This window comes from Schistocerca nitens, chromosome 8 (assembly GCF_023898315.1).
Source record: "Schistocerca nitens isolate TAMUIC-IGC-003100 chromosome 8, iqSchNite1.1, whole genome shotgun sequence".
NCBI classification, from domain to species: domain Eukaryota; kingdom Metazoa; phylum Arthropoda; class Insecta; order Orthoptera; family Acrididae; genus Schistocerca; species Schistocerca nitens.
The window spans coordinates 35,038,724-35,056,205 of record NC_064621.1 but is presented as its reverse complement, the minus strand read 5'-3'; the positions used below and the strand labels follow the sequence as shown (position 1 = coordinate 35,056,205).

At 43.1% G+C, this 17,482-nt stretch overlaps 1 protein-coding gene across 1 annotated transcript in view; it reads left to right on the top strand.

Annotated features, from left to right (window-relative positions):
• The window catches only part of LOC126199213 (myrosinase 1-like), a 91,589-nt gene that overhangs the window by 51,554 nt on the left and 22,553 nt on the right, over window positions 1-17,482 (top strand). Inside the window, exons 7-10 of the mRNA XM_049935992.1 lie at window positions 2,291-2,438; window positions 3,908-4,023; window positions 16,987-17,121; window positions 17,215-17,321. Of these exons, the coding sequence (XP_049791949.1) occupies window positions 2,291-2,438; window positions 3,908-4,023; window positions 16,987-17,121; window positions 17,215-17,321 (506 nt within the window). The remainder of the gene's footprint in view (window positions 1-2,290; window positions 2,439-3,907; window positions 4,024-16,986; window positions 17,122-17,214; window positions 17,322-17,482) is intronic.

The window sequence follows — 17,482 nt, the reverse complement described above, 5'->3', positions numbered from 1 at the left end:
GAGTTATCAGACATATATTGAAACGTGTACATTTTAATTCACACGATCCCTACAGCCAATTGGTAATAAATACATTAGGTTATTTTCCAACATAGTCTCCATATTGGTTTAGGCACTTGTCGCTTCGTGGAACGACTCTGAATATACCCTTCTGGTAAAAATCGTGTTCAGCCACATTTCCACGAAGCGTCTCACCTCCTTGTCTGAAGTGAATGGCTCAAATGGTTCAAATGGCTCTGAGCACTATGGGACTCAACTGCTGAGGTCATTAGTCCCCTAGAGCTTAGAACTAGTTAAACCTAACTATCCTAAGGACATCACACACATCCATGCCCGAGGCAGGATTCGAACCTGCGACCGTAGCGGTCTCGCGGTTCCAGACTGCAGCGCCTAGAACCGCACGGCCACTTCGGCCGGCTCTGAAGTGAATCTTCGGCCTCCTATTTGCTCCTTTAAGTGAGGGAAAAGGTAAAAGTTGCTTGGAGCGAGGTCCGGCCTGTAGGAATGATGGTCAGTGACGTCCCAGAGAAACAGTTTCAACAGAGTGGTGATCCTCTTGGCAGTACGAGGTCGCACGTTGTCGTCAAGAAACATGACGCCCTCGATGATAAGTCCTGCGCAGTCATGTAAAGGTCTTGCAGTATCGGTCAGCGATCACTGTCTTCCCTCTTTCCAAAAACTGCACGAGTATGTCCCAAAACATTGCGGCCGTCACCTTCCCTACTTTGTCCTTGGAGATGAAGGATGTTTCCACTCCACTGACGGCCGCTTTCTGCTGGGGTTGCGGTGGTCGATCCAGGTTTCGTAACACATGACAGTTCTGTGAATAAAACCGTTCTCTTCAGTGGAGAACCGTCGTAAAAGTTGCAGGCTTGCCTCCATGCTCTTCTCCTCGTGTTAGTTGGACAGATTTCGTGGAACCCATTGGGTAAAAACTTCCCAGTATTGCAGAATATCGTAAAATTCGCGACGAACGCTTACGGAAGGCACTGCCAGTTCTACCATCACACGCTGTAAGTTGATTCCGAAGTTATCCTGAATCAGCTCCGGCACGCGAACTGTGTTCAAAGCTGTTGTTGCCGTGCTGGGTTGGCAACTGTGATCCTCGTCGGTGACGTTTTCTCTGCCGGTCGCAAACTTTCGACACCATTCTGCAACGTGATGAGCACACAGAACAGTCTCTCTGTAAAGCTCTACCAATTGCCAGAGAATTTCAGCCTTGTTTACATGTTTCGCCCACAGAAATCGAGTAACTGAGTGGATTTCTTCGTGAGACCAGTTTTAGAGGCGAATCGCCATTTGTGCTCACCTACAACTAGCACATTTTCCAAAGGCATTTATCAGAATTACCGCGCGTAACTAATTTCTTTATAACAGTCGAAACTTCAGGAATAGCGGCCTTGTAACCTGAATTCCTGATCACCCCCCCCCCCCCCCCCTAGGCTGGGAAATTGAACAGCTGGTTTCATCTTCATGCTGTAAACAATTACGTATAGATTACTAATTGAAGCTATTAATACAAACCTTAGGTCGTTGTTTCTGGAAGGCGACAGGGGAAGGAATAAAAAGAGTTCAACCTCTTGCGTGTGGAAATAGATGGTGAGTTTATAATGGGTAATTTGATATGAAGTGGGGCAAATATTGGCAAGTTGCTTTAACTGTTCAACAATGTAAAATTGTGCATTCCACGTTACGAGGAAAAACGTAGTATCCTACAATACAATATCAGTGTGTCACAATTGGAATCAGTCAACTATTGTAAATACCTTGGTGTAACAGTCTGTACAGGTACGAAAAGTAACAATCGCATACATAGGCGGCAGCCTTTGGTTCACTGGTAGAATACTAGGAAAATGTGAACAGTCTATAAACGAGAACGCTTTCGAAACACTCTTCCGACCAATCTTAGAATACTGCTTGAGTGTGAAGCACTAATACCAAACAGGACCAACAGCGGACAGAGAGTCGGGCAACACGATTGCTCACAGGAAGTGTCACGGAGAGACTGGGGACCTTGAAGTGGCAGTTTCTTGAGGACGAACGCCAACTGTACCTCGAATCTATACTTGCAAAGTTACAAGAATCGATTTTAAGAGAGGACTCTAATAATGTACAAAAACGTCCTGCGTGTCGCTCCTGTAGGGATTGCGGAGATAAGATTACACTAATTCTAACACACAGAGATGGTTATAAGCAGTCATTATTGTTTTACCTATTTAGTTTCTGTGTTGCTGCGGGAAAGCGGAAATGCTCAAATTATAAGAGAAGCATACTTGTCTGCTTTCATCAGGGAGGACTCTACGCGCACCCCATCTACAGCCAGGACGGGGATTACCCGGCAGTAGTGCGCCAGAGGGTGGACGCCAACAGTGCTGCAGAGGGGCGGCCCCGTTCACGGCTGCCAACTTTTACAGAGGAAGAGATTGCGTACCTCAGAGGTAAGTTTACGCCACACTAATATTTACTCTCGTTCTCCTATGTCAGTAGAAAGCACATCATTCCGCTATTTCTTGAACATAAAATCAGTTCTGGAACGAAAGTTCTTCTTGTTATAGACAAGACACATTATATCTTCTTCACGATTCTCACAGTTGTCATTTTACTGCAACCTTGTGTTTGTATGCAAATCTCTTACGCTAAGGATTCCACTTCTATTCACACATAGGTTCTCTAACTGGATCACTGTAGTTAACTGTATCCTCTGTGCATTAAAATACTCTTTCAGCATAGCACTCCATTTGCTTAAGTATGCGATGCAACTTTATATGTTTAAGATATTGTTGTGTCAATAGAAAGTTTTGTTTCGAATCTGGATAATTTGCTTACCACTAGCAGTTACCATAACCCGAAAACCCCTGTGGGAACGACTCAAACATTCACTGTCGCTTATGTTTTTCCACCTGTTTCTTCCAAGCAACAATAAGAGGCTTTCCCGTCTGGACATAGAACCACCGGAGTTGCAGGTAACTCACACCCGACCGTAGCGATGTACAGGAGCTGAGTTGAAGGCACTGAAATAAAATGGATGGAATCGCGGTCAGGTTCAAAATTTCATTTATGACTACATGTTCCTTACATTACAGGCTGAGATTTCCTGATTAGGGTTTCACTTACCACAGTTCGTCTACTTGCATTTCAAAGATATAAGCCACAGTGTTCCCATTCTTCTCACTTAATTGTATTTCATTCACTTGCTGAATACTTGTTCAGGTTAAAAATTTCAGTTATGACTACATGATCCTCACATTACAGGCTGGGATTTCCTGATTAGGATTTCTCTTACCTCACTTCGTCAACTTGCATTTCAACGATATAATCCACAGTGTTCCGATTCCTCTCACATAACTGTATTTCATTCACTTGCTGAATACTTGTTTCAGTTACGATATCAGTCCCATTGCCACCTTTTAGTTCTCTCTTCTATTAATTTGAGATATGTTAAACTTGTTCTGTTTTCTGTTTATTGTGGTGGCTTATAATTTTTACTGTCGTTTCCACTAGAAATTCCATTATCTTCATTTTCTATTCTGATTTATATTTTATGAGTAACATAGGTCATATTTTTCACCTATATCAAAAAAGTGGCAGCAAGCTTTCAATAGATTTTTTGTTATCTCTTATAACTGTAAGAAAGTAAGCGGGAGATCGTATTGAAAAGGTGTTTAGAACGCAGATGGACGTATGGTAATAAATGGCGTAACGCAGATCTTTTTGCAGTTACCTTAAGTTCAGAGATATTTTCCATCCTTCTAAGAGTTGACAGCTTGACTATGAAACAATGTGTACAACGTAAGATGCCTTAGACGTAGAGATTTCAGGGTCTTCAGTTAACTCTAGATTCTCTACACATTTCGGAATGAATAACATGTAAACGTAATCACCTGACGTAAGCTGTGTTCTGTTGCAGGGGCGGCTGACTTTTTCGGGCTGAATCACTATTCGACGAGCATCGTGACGTCAGGCGAGGCCGGCATATCTCCGTCCAAGTCCAGAGACTCTGGCGTTGTCAGCGTCAGTAGTGGGGTGAGTAAACTGCAGGCCGACAAAGTGTTTTCAGCCAGATTCCTCTCTGAATTAACTGAGGCAGAGACAATCAACAAACTTCTCTGACAAAGCTTTCACTCGATTGTCATCTGACACTCACTGACGTCAAACCACTGGTTCTTGCCACGCTCCATTTTTTACAGATTAACGGCAACACGAATGAGAAGATTCTGAACCAAGCACTTTAGCTTCAATTCACGCTCTGTGTCCCCTCCTGCTCTTTGGTGCACTCCTCTACGGTACGTTAATTCGGCGGCGTCAGAAACGATGACAGGGGAAGGGGAAGGGGGTGGGAGCGGCCTGTGGAACTGCCCCCCCCCCCCCCGTCTCCTCCCTCCAGAACTACACCTGTTTCTTCTTAATCTCAATTAAAAACATGCAACATAGCTTTCAGTCCCAGCACTCTCGAAAATTTTCTCGCCCTTGTAGTTGGCCTCAAGACCTTACAGGCACAACTCAACATATCGCCCTTAGCGGAACACATTCGACAGATGTAAAGGTAATTTCCAGAGTACCCCAAGGTAGGACCGCTCAGTGTATACAAATGATCTGACAGAAAGCGTCGGAAGCTCATTAAGAGTACTGCTGATGACATGGCCGTCTATAGAAAGGTAGCAACGCCAGAAGACAGCATCGTTTTGCAGAACGACCTGCAGAGGACTGACTAATGGTGCAAGGACTCGCAGTTAATGTTAAACGTGAATAGACGTGACATATCGTGCATACATAGGAAAAGAAATACACTAATGCACAACTACTCTATTGATGACGAACTGCTGGAAACTGCATGTACCGAAAAATATCTAGGAATAACAATCCAGAACTACTTTAAGTGGAATGACCACATAAAAGGTAGCAGGAAAACCAGATGCCGAGGTGGCCGAGCGGTTCTAGGCGCTACGGTCGCAGGTTCGAATCCTGGCTCGGGCATGGATGTGTGTGATGTCCTTAGGTTTAAGTAGTTCTAAATTCTAGGGACTGATGATCTCAGAAGTTGACTCCCATAGTGCTCAGAGCCATTTGAACTATTTTGAAAACCAGATGCCAGACTGAGTTTCATAGGAATAATCTGAAGAAAATGTAACTCATCGGCGGAGGAAGTAGTCTACAAGACCGATTCTTGAGTATTGTTCATCAGTCTGCGATCCTTACCAGGAGGGACTCGTAGAAGAAACAGAGGAGGCCCAACGAAGTGTGGCGCGTTTCGTCAAGGGATCGTTTAGTCGGCGCGAGAGCGTTACACATACGCTCAGCTGTGGCAGACACTACAAGAGAGGCGTTGTGTATCATATTGAGTTGTTCTATTGAAATTTCGACAGATCACTTCTGAGAAATGTCGGGCAATATATTGCTTCCTCCCACGTACCTCTCAAGAAAATTCGAGAAATTAGAGCCAATACAGAGGCTTACCGACAATCATTCTCCTGACGTGGCATCCACGAGTAGGACAGGAAAGGAGAATCAGTTAGTGGTATCATCAGAAGTTTTCCCCACCATATATCGTTAGGTGGTTCGAGGAGAATGATGAGGATGTAGCAGTAGACGCTATTATAACAGATTAAGAAAACATCTTCGTTTACTCTAGGGCATTTGGAGACGGCATGGCGACACGAAATTTTTATGAGTTCGGTTCCCCTGCCACTCAGAGCAAAACCCAGGATTTGACTCTGCTGGGGGAAATACATTTTCTTGGTGGGAATGTGCTGTGTTAGGTACACATAACCCGTAGTTATATGTGGGTAGGTCGTCGTTTATGGAGATCTTGAACTTGAGGACTTTTCTATGCTTGGGCTGCTTCAAATATTAAAGTCTCAGTTCCCATTCAGTGAGTCCACAAATCCGACATGTGTACTTCATTGCTGACACGTGATGAATTAAACTGGCTGCAATACACTCCAGAGGTCAGGTCCAAGAGGTCACCTGTGCTATGTAAATTCCTTGCCATGTAAATGCTAATGAGTCAAAACGTATATTCATATCATAATATTTATTATATAAACACAAGTTACAATAGAATTTTACAGAAAGAACAGACGTCGGCCATGTTTTCTCACCGATGCCGACCTATATTTAGATTGTATTCACAGGAATGAAACTGCTGATGAGTCTCCACGGCCTACTTCAACATCAGCTCGCTCTAAACTGCCATTTGACGTCTCTGTAAGACCTGTTTATAGACAGCTCTCTCTCCATGAGTTTAAGGGATCTAAATAACAGAATTAAGCTGCCTGAAAGCTAACGCTATTTTAATTTATATTAGTGTTAGCTTTTTCCTTTGTATATTCTTCGCAACGTATATTAATGTGGTAACAACCAAACTTGATCTACAGTTCTTTCCGACGCGTTCTGACATTTTACCAAAATAAAGTAAATATAATTTTTATGAAATTTAAAACGACTGCGAATTGTTGTGTAAAATGTCTCATCTTGAAAAAATTTGAGGTCATTACAAACAGGTTGTTAAGTTTTGTGCTTCTGATATTTCTGAAAGTATGAAAAATTTGATACGACTATTTTTAGTAAAATTAATTTAGCTGATATGTTTGGGTTACACATATGATCTTCAGCCGTCAACTGATGAGTTGAATTACATTTACATTTCGAAACAATCATTTAATTCAATTTTAATATTGCACCACCACCGCTACCTTTGTTAATACGTGATGCAGTCTTGGTATTGGTTACACGAGTAGGTCGTCCCCTACGAAACTTATTATCGTATTACTGTTTTTAGTGGTTATAGATTCTACACTAATGCGAGGTGATGAATTTAACTGGTTTCAACATTCGAAATATCGGCTTCTTATACGAATCTTAAAATAAAATTTCAGAATCATTGAATGGTATGAATGGAATCAGCAAGCAATCAACTATATTGTTTTAAATATGCCTTACGTACAAAAACTCGCATTAACACGATATTAATTTAGATTAAGGTCAAAGACTCTGTTACTAGGTGCCGCTGTTGACTTTGCTTTAATAACCGATAATTAATATTGGAATTATATCTCTAACTCAGATCAAATTCGATCTCCATCTACATCATACTCCACAAGCCACCTAACGGTGTGTGGCGGAGGGTACTTTCGGTACCACTATCTGATCCCTGTAATCCTGTTCCACTCGCGAATAGTGCGTGGGAGGAATGATTGTCGGCAAGCCTCTGTATTGCCTTTAATTTCTTTAATTTTTTTAATTTTCTCCTCGCGGTCAATACGCGAGATGTTTGGGGGGGGGGGGGGGGGGAGTAATATGTTGTCTGACTCATCCTAAAAAGTGCTGTCCCGAAATTTCAATAGTGAATCTCTCCGTGATGCACAACGCCTCTCTCGTAACGTCTCCATGAACAACTCCGAGAGCCAGAGGGACTACAATTATCAAATCAACTATCCGACTGTAACTAATCAGGACTAAACGTGAGACCATCTGTGAAATTTAACAGCACCACATTCCGCGAGAAAGTGAGAGAGAAGTTCAGTAGGGACGTTATGGGAACTGATACGCCGAACATGCTGAACGTCGCAGCTATCTTCCCACAACTAGACTACTAGACGCATTAATCATCAAATGTCAGTTATGGGCTGGCAGTAAACCTGGTATGATCCGCCCATATTCCAGGCATGTTCAATTGGTAACAAAGCCAGAGACATGGCCGACTGAGAAATGGCAAGTTGTCGAACTAACTCGTACATCATCAAATAGCAAACTGTTTTTCTGCTGGTTGCCGTACTCTGCAGGATAAAATTATTCACTTTACTGCTAGTATGATGCAAAATTACTATAAAATTGCTGAGAAAACAGGATTACATGTTAATGAAGAAAAGACAGAATACCTGCCCATAAGTAAGAAAACCATAAATGATGCGCCTCTGACTGTAGATGGATTCAATTTCAAGACTGTTGACCACTTCAAGTACCTAGGAAGTCCTTTTAGTAATAACAATAGAACAGATATAGAAATAGATGCCCGTTTATCAAAAGCAAACAAGACACTTTTTAGTTTCATCAAAAGTCCAAGAAAAAGATCACTTAGCAGTAACTTCAAAATCCGCTTATATCAATCGAGCATTATACCTGTGATGTTATATGGATGTGAAACATTAATATTTACAAAGAAATATGATGAAGAACTGTTAATATTCGAAACAAAAGTCCTAAGGAAAATTTTTGGACCTGTATACGACGAAAATAACATGTAATGGAGAATAAGAAGAAATGGAGAATTAAGAGGGCTGTAAAAACACCGTAACATCGTCGAAGTGCTCAAGAGAAGAATTTAGGTGGGACTTTTAGGTGGGATATCGGTCACGATGACTTAAAGAGTCTAATGACGCCATTACATCGTCGATTTTGTGAAAGGAGGTGATGAAACCCGGTTCCGGCATGTAGCGTACTTACGTCAAGTAACGCCAAAGGAACAATAGATCCTAACACGTTCTTCAATGGATGGATTAACCAACAGCGAGATGATACTGCGTCACCCAATTAGGCTTTGTAGACAAGCGTGAAACTTAACGCGTGGAATCTAACGAGTGAAATTTAAACCAGGTCTAATGATCACTGATTGTGCTTCAGTGCCTATCGCAGACCATCACAGACGTACAATTGTGAGCGAGATGGGTTGCTGAGGGCAGTGCGTCGATCGTATTGCAACCACATGCATTGGTAGCATACCGTTTGACGTGCGGCGCGAGGAAGAATAGTCCAGGCCATTATGAATACCCATATAGTAATTGCAGTAAATGTAAATACAGGTAGTACACGATGATGTAAAGAAAATTACGAATGGGAAATACGAGGGACGTTCAATAAGTAACGCAACACATTTATTTCGGCCAGTTTCGGTTGAAAAAATGCGGAATTTGTTGTTGGCCATTGCGCGATATTCCTGTTTCATTCCCTGTAATTTAATAAAGTGCCGGTAGGTGGCGGCGCTCTTCGTAGCTTTCAAAATGGCGTCTGTAACTGAGGTACGTTTCAAGCTGAGCGATGTCATTTAGTTCCTTTTGGTGGAAAACCAAAGTATCACAGATATTAAAGGGCCGAACGTCTACGAAGAGCTGGCAGCGAACAAAAGCACGGTGAGCAGTTGCGCGAGGCGTCTGCCATCATCCCAACGAGGTCGCGCAAATCTGTCCATCTCTCGCCTGCCGACCGGCCGCACACGGCAGCGATTAGTGACTCCTACAACCTTGGAACGTGCGGACACACTCACTAGACGTGCTTCACAGATCACAATAAACACCTCGCTGCTAAACTGGCCATTTCTGTTGGTGGTGCTGAAACATTCGTCCACTAGTTGAGGTACTCAAAGGTGTGTCCTCGATGGGTTGATCGCCGCCAAACACAAGAGCATAAGGAGCAACGAAGGACCATCTGTGTAGAACTGCTTGCGCATTACGAAGCTGATCGTGACAATTTTTTGTCACGGGCGATGAAACGTGAGTTCTTCACTTCGAACCAGAAACAATCCATGAAGTGGCGCCACACCATCTCGCCTTCGGAGAAAACTTTCAAAGCCACACCCTCAGCCGGTTTGATGTTCTCCCTCAAGGTGCAACGATCAGCTCTGAAGTGTATTGTGCTACGCTCAGGAAATCGAAGAAACGACTTCAGCGTTTTCGTCACCACAAAAATTCAAGCGAACTTCTCTCAACGTAAGGTGTCACACAAGTCTGCACACCCGAGAGGAGTTCACAAAACTTCATTGGACTGCTCTTCCTCATCCAGCCTGCAGAGTGGATCCCGCGCCTTCCGACCTCCATCTGTTTGTCCCAATGAAGATGCAGCAAGAGCTTGGCTCCGACGTTAACCAGCAGAGTAGTACCAAGTGAACACACTTGCCCTCCCAGGAAGGTGGTGTAAGGCCGACGCATTGAACGGAGGTTATTTTGAAAAACAGGGTTTTGTAGTCAAAGACTGGGAAATAATATGACATATTGGAATGCTGAATAAAACCAGCCTGCTTTCATAAAAAAAATGTGTTGCGTTACTTATTGAGCGACAGTCGTAGGAAGAAATGAAGTTGAAATACGTAATGTCACTGTAATCCGTATATGGCTCTGAGCACTATGGGACTTAATTGCTGAGGTCATCAGTCTCCTAGAACTTAGAACTGTTTAAACCTAACTAACCTAAGGAAATCATACACATCCATGCCCAAGGCACGATTCGAACCTGCGACCGTAGCGGTAGCGCGGTTCCAGACTGTAGCGCCTAGAACCGCTCGGCCACCCCGGCCGGTAATCCGTATATGTGGAGCAGTTGCACAGTAATACATATATTATAACTGCCTAATAACTATTACTAATTTGCACTATTAATATACATATAGCATCAGTAAACCTAATCCGACAGTAATTATGGCAATCAAGGGATGTTATAACAAGGCGCTCTACTTTATTATTACAGTTCTTCAGCACTCTTATTTCTTTCTGAGTTACTTTAAATAATATTTAATATTTGATGGCAGAATTAAAGATTTATTGAATTTGTTATTGTTATAACTGTATGTTACAGGCGACGGACTTGTAAAAATTTCCCGAGCAGAATATAATCTTCTGAAAAGTCGGAGTAGAATTTAGAAAACTATGTAAGCTTCCCTGACAAGAAATTAAACACCCATGTAGAAATGACTACAAGCGTCATCTAATATCGTGTAATTATGCCTCTGTACTTGATCGACGCCTGGATTAGATTGCGAAGTGAATCCACAAGGTCACGCAGGTACGTCGAATCCAGTTCTACCAGATTCCGGGGAGGCTATTGTCGGCATATTACCAGCTATTCCAAGGTGTCCCACAGATTTTCTATGGCATTTCAAATCAGATAATTTTGCTGGCCAGTTGAGATGTAATGGGGTGGGACAGTGTTCAGAAAATCCGTGACAAATTCTTCCAGCCCGATGAATATTGCTGTTGTCGTCTTTATGTGACTGTGTTAGCAACGGTCTCTTGCGGGCTGACCGACTCCAAATCTCCACGACATGCTGTCCCCGTGGCAATGTTATCTCGCTAATAGGTTGCGATGGACCTTCATTCACAGCCTGCAGCAATTCCGATCGCTTCTGGAAGAGACGTTGATTCACAAGCCGTCAAACCCTTTCGGTCAGGGTATTTTATGGACCACATTTCTGGCGTCTTGCTTCGTTGCTACCTGTCTTACACCTCTGCTTGTAGACACGGGAACAGTCCGCCGCTAAACACCAAAAAATCCAGAAACTTCACACACCGTATGGCTTTGGGCACTGTCAAACACGACTGCACTTTTTTGCCACTGTCACGTCGTTACATTTACCCATGTTTACATAGATTTTCAGCCTGAAACATGAACGTTCCAGTTTTTGTTACTGTCCGATGCTCACGTAGCGGTAGTGCACACGCGGTTGAGCACATGACTCGATTGCTGCGCCATCTGTAAAGGTCTAAAGGTTCATCTGCGACTGCGCACTGAGGGCCTAACTTTCTGCCCGGTGAGCTTACTTTGTCGGGAAGTACACCAGATGACAAGATTATTCTAAAATTAAAAGGAAATTGATGTTTTTAACTGTGTAGGCTGTTGCATGTGATTATGATATAGATATAAAATGGGGGGGGGGGGGGATGAATCAGGAGGAACAGCGAAGAAACAAAACACAAATATGATGATGTTGCAAACTTGTGGATCACATTCAAGCTCTAGGGAACATACACTAAGACGACGAAACTCATGGGACAGTGATATGCACACATATAGAAGGCGGTAGTATCGCGTACACAAGGTATAAAAGGACAGTTGCATTGGCGAAGCTGTCGTTTGTAGACACGTGACTGGTGTGAAAAGATTTCCGACGAGATTAAGGCCACACAACGTGAATTAACAGACTTTGAACAGGGAATGGTTGTTGGGGCCAGACGCATGGCACATTCCGTTTCGGCAATAGTTAGGGAATTTAACATTCCGAGAGCCACAGTGTCAAGAGCTTACCGAGAATACCAAATTGCAGGCATTGCCTATCACCACGGACAACGTATCACTTAACGACCACCAGCAGTGGCGTTTGCGTAGAGTTTTCAGTGCTAACCGTCAGGCAACACTGTGTGAAGTAACAGCGGAAATCAACGTGGAACGTGTGACGAGCGTATCCCTTTGGACAGTGAAGCGATATCTGCCGCTTGGGCCTTGGCAGCAGACGGCACACGTGAGTGCCTTTGATAACTGCGTCTCATCGTCTGCAACGCCTCTCTGTGGGTACTGACCATATCGGTTGGACCCAAGACGCCTGTGAAACCGTGGCCTGATCAGATGAGTTCCGATTTCAGTTGTTAAGACCTGATGGCGGTATTCGAGTGTAACGCAGACCCTACGAAGCCATGAACCCGAGTTGTCAACAACGAACTGTGCTGGCTGGCGCCGCGGGGGTAGCCATGTGGTCTTAGGCTCCTTGTCACGGCTCGCGCGGCTCCCCCCCCCCCCCCCCCCCCCGTCGGAGGTGAGGTTCGAGTCCTCATTCGGACATGGGTGTGTGTGTGTCGTCTTAGCGTAAGTTAGTTTAAGTTAGATTAAATAGTGCGTAAGCCTAGGGACCGATGACCTCAGCAGTTTGGTCCCACACTCCTTACCACAAATTTCCATTGCTAGCTGGCGGTGGCTCCATAATGGTTTTGGCTTTGTTTACATGGAATAGACTGAGTCCTGGCTATATTCGACTGCTTAGAAACCATTTGCAGCCATTAATGGACTTCATGTCCCCAAACAAAAGTGGAATGTTTATGGATGATAATGTGGCATGTCACCAGGCTTCAGCTGTTCACAAACGATTTGAAGAACATTCTGGACAGCTCGGGCGATTGATTTGGCCACGCAGATCGCCTAACATTAATCCCATCGAACATTTATGGGACATAACCGAGATGTCATCTGGTGCACAAACTCCTGCACTGGCAACACATTCGCAATTGTGGACGGCTGTAGAGGCAGCATGGTTCAATATTTATGCAGGGGACTTCCAAGGACTTGTTGAGTTCATAACTCGTCGAGTTGCTCCATTACGCCAGCCAAAAGGAGGTCCGACAAGGTATTAGGAGGTGCCCCATGACTGCTGTCACCTCGGTGTTGTATTGGAACAATGAAAAGACATTAAATATCATAAATACACAGAAACAGACACATTAAAAACATATAGCCATCTGTAGTGGAAGGATAAAAGTTAAAAGACAAAACCAGTTCCAACTAGTATTAAAGTTCTTGACAAATTATAAGTGGAACTTGAGCCCCTGGGATCTTTGCCTCTTTCAGGCATGTGCTCTACCGACTGAACTATCATTTTTTGAAAACTAAAAATTATTTATCGTGCTGAAATACCCTACAACGAACTACAACGTTGCACAAATGTCGTTGGAAAGATTAACCATTATCAATACAGTCTTCAAGTTATTTACACTGCGCAAAGAATGAATAAATTTAAGAACACGAAAAATAAAAACTGAAGACAATACCAGAATGTTGTGTCCATAGTTTCGCGTAGTCAGCGCGTACACAACTTTCCCACTAGAGCGCGCCCCACTAAGCACAAAAGCGCAAACGCAGCGCTCGTCTGTCTCCACACTACGAGATGGCGCTGTCTTAGAGACGGACCAAATTCTGCTTCCGCCGATCCGCGTATTAATATGTAACGCAGCCAATGAGATTGCTGCTAACGTAGAACCTTTTCTCCTCGCGGAACCAAACTCGCGCAGTGATACATGAACGCGCAATGTATTATAACGAGTGTACAGACCTCCGATTAGTCAGCCTGCATTTGTCTGTACCAGTCTATAGTCAAGTTTCAGTCTGCGCCTAATACAGGGTGTCCAGAAAAGGACTCTCTGATTTCAAAATTAAATATCTCGAAAACAAAGATCGATAGAGGAATGCGGTAAACGGTACGTTTATTGTGAAAGCTGTAATAAGGTTATACAGCAGTTTGAAATAATAGTTACAAAATCTGCTAACAGATGGCGCTGTAATCGCCATACGTAATGCCTAGTATAAATAGTGATCAAAAGCCCAGAGCGATCAGTTCCACTACTGAAGCGTGAAAGGAGGTTAGCGTACCGAAGGAAGAGATTAAAACCGTGTACTCCATTGAACAACGCGTTTTTCTGGTGCTAGGGTACCACAGGTTAGAAGAGAGTCCTACGGCAACAAGGCGAAGTTTTCAAGCACGATTTAATGTTCCAAAAGGACCCGATGCGAAAACCATTCGCACGCTCTTCGCAAAATTTTAACGAAATGATCTAGTGGGGCATGTTGGCCGCAAGCAAACCGCAGTTACGTCTGAAAATGTCGCCACAGTTTCTGGAATTATTCAGCGAAATCCAATGTCATCCGTCCGTAGAATTGCATCTGAGACTGGTTTGAAGCGTTCCAACACGCAGAAAATACTGAGAAAGAGCCTACACATGTTTCCATTCAAATTTCAAACGCACCAGGCCATACCCGTACGAGCTGTGCAACAAAGGATTGCCTTTGCTAATCAGATGCTCACAATGATTGATAGTGAAGGATTTGATGTTGGCTGCATCTGGTTTACAGATGAAGCACACTTCCACCTGAATGGCGATTTTGGGGTTCCGAAAAGCCCTATTGGTGTGAAGCGAAACCCCTGTATTCTCCTAAAGTTACTGTGTGGGCTGCAGAATGCAGCAGAGGCATTATTGGCCCTTTTGCCATTCGACAAACGGTCACTGGTGCACGTTACGTTGCAGTTTTGGAACAATTTGTCGCCACCCAGCAAGCGTTAGAGGACCGACCAGGTACTGAATGGTTTATGCAAGATGGAGCCCGACCACATCGGACCGAATAAGTGTTTCGCTTTCTTGAGGAATACTTCGGGAATCGAGTCATTGCTTTGGAATATCCCAAATTTACTGGTATAGGTATGGATTGGCCTCCATATTCGCCGGATCTGACTCACTGTGACTTTTTTTGTGGGGCACAGTGAAAGACATGGTCTACCCGAAGCATCCCGCCACGCTGGACGAGCTTGAATCGGCGATCTCTGTGGCATGTGAATCCATTTCGGTTGAGACACAACGAAATGTGATGGCGAATTTCATTCTTCGTTTGCGCCACCTCTGTAGTGCCAATGGTGAACATTTTGAAAACATTGTGATGTGATTGTTTGCAAATATTGTTTTCATACGATTATTTCACTTATGTATGCTGATATGAGCTGTACAGCGTACAGCGCCATCTGTTAGCAGCTTTTGTAACTATTTTTTCAAACTACTGTATAAACTTCTTACAGCTTTCACAATAAACATACCGTTTACTGCATTCCTCTATCGATCTTTGTTTTCGAGATATTTAATTTTGAAATCAGGGAGTCCTTTCCTGGACACCCTGTAAGATTACCATATTCCTGTACATAGCCATGAAGAGAAATGTATAGACACTTTTTGCAAGTATCAGAGATATATGTGAGAATAAGATTAACGTACCAATACCAAAGGAACTTCAGACTGTCAATTGTAAACAGCATCCAGAACCAAGTTAAGTAATTTTTATGCTTGTTATTATTTTAATAAATGTGTGTGAAAATTAATCAAGTTCTGTTTAAAGTTGGTTACCGACAATCTGCTACTCTAAGCGTGCAAGTGGTATTTCTATCGTCCGACCTAACGGCAGAAGATAAACACGCCACGATAAGACCACGAGACATATTGCTGACATCCCACGCCCGGGTTCCCGGGTTCGATTCCCGGCGAGGTCAGGGATTTTCTCTGCCTCGTGATGGCTGGGTGTTGTGTGCTGTCCTTAGGTTAGTTAGGTTTAAGTAGTTCTAAGTTCTAGGGGACTGATGACCATAGATGTTAAGTCCCATAGTGCTCAGAACCATTTGAACCATATTGCTGACACTCGCCTACTTCGTTAGAGCGACAAGTCAAATAATCTGATGGTGTGTGTACCGAAGGTCTTACAGTACGCACACCACACAGAGTACATTTTGTATCCTCAAGAGTATAATTGTTTTAAAAGAAAACAACTGAACATTTTCCTGTACTGTATTAATAAATTGTTTTAACTGCTTTTATCTGTAAATTAGATAAATTAGACAGCAGGACTGGGACAGTAGCCACAGCATATACATTTCTTTTCCTAAAATAAGAATTTCACGTGTTTTACAAGAAAGCGGACATGCGATATTTATGTTAATGACATAAATGATTTGTTCAAATTTGTTATAGATGAAAATGACTTTTTCTAAATTATTGTTGATTTTTACTCTATACATACTGAAATTAGACGCGAAATGCTTTCACTCTAAAAGATACTACATTACACAAGTGCCTTAGCCACAGCCTAGAGAATTCTCCTCAGAATGAATTTGTAGAAGAGTATCTGTGAAGTTTAGGTGGTAAGAGAGAACTCTTTTGCGGAAATAAAGTTCTGAGGAAATTAGTGAGTTGTACTGAGAAAAATACAGCTCAGTCGCCAGAGCACTTTCCTACAAAAGGTAAATTTCCAAGGTTCGAGTTCCAATCTAGCACACAGCTGTAAACCGCCAACAAATTTCATATCAGTGCACACTTCAATGCAGGGTGGAGATTCATTCCGGAATTAGTATATGGTAAGACCCGTTAATAGTAAACTTTATCCAGAAATTAAGAGGCTGAAAGCAAACGGATGGAGAGCAATGAACAGGTCACTCAGCGAAGGGTACTGGATAAGCGTATTATCTGAAGCGACGGTAAGCATTATGTTGGTGATGACGGTGAGTATTTCTCTGGTATAATCATAAATGAGACATAATATTTTGTGAGAGTGTTTCGATGTCGCTACTGCAGCGGCACTTTCTTTTTCGTAAAGTTGTCACTTTTCATACTGACATCCTGTAGAGTAGGATATAGGAAGGGGGAGTGGGGGTTACTAAGTCTCCGGTATCATATGTTAATGTGTCTCCGTTTTCTCTCGTTCCAGCAATATCCTTGGGGATTCCGAAACTTGCTGAACTGGATCGCCAACGAATACCCGGGCTACCCTATAATGGTGACAGAAAATGGCCTCGGAAACTCTGGTGGTCTGAACGACACCGACAGGATCGATTACTTAACAGTGAGTGCGCTTCGTCATCTTGAGACACCACTAATACTTAGATGTTAACTTCAGCTTGGAAATTCACTGAATATTTTAAAATGTTTGTCGCAGTCTTATCTGACGGCGCTTCTGCAAGCTGTCAACACGGATGGAGTTCCGGTGATCGGCTACACCGCCTGGAGCCTCATGGACAACCTGGAATGGAACAGAGGATTCGAGTAAGTCTTCGTGCATTCTTATGTTACTTTGCTTTAGTTCATGGCTAAATTTTTAATAACTTGCCTGCGAAGTTGCCTTCTAACTATAATAGCTGCTAGTCTTCTATTACTAATGACGAAGGTTTTTGTAGAGGTGTTGCTGGATGAATTAACAGCAAATG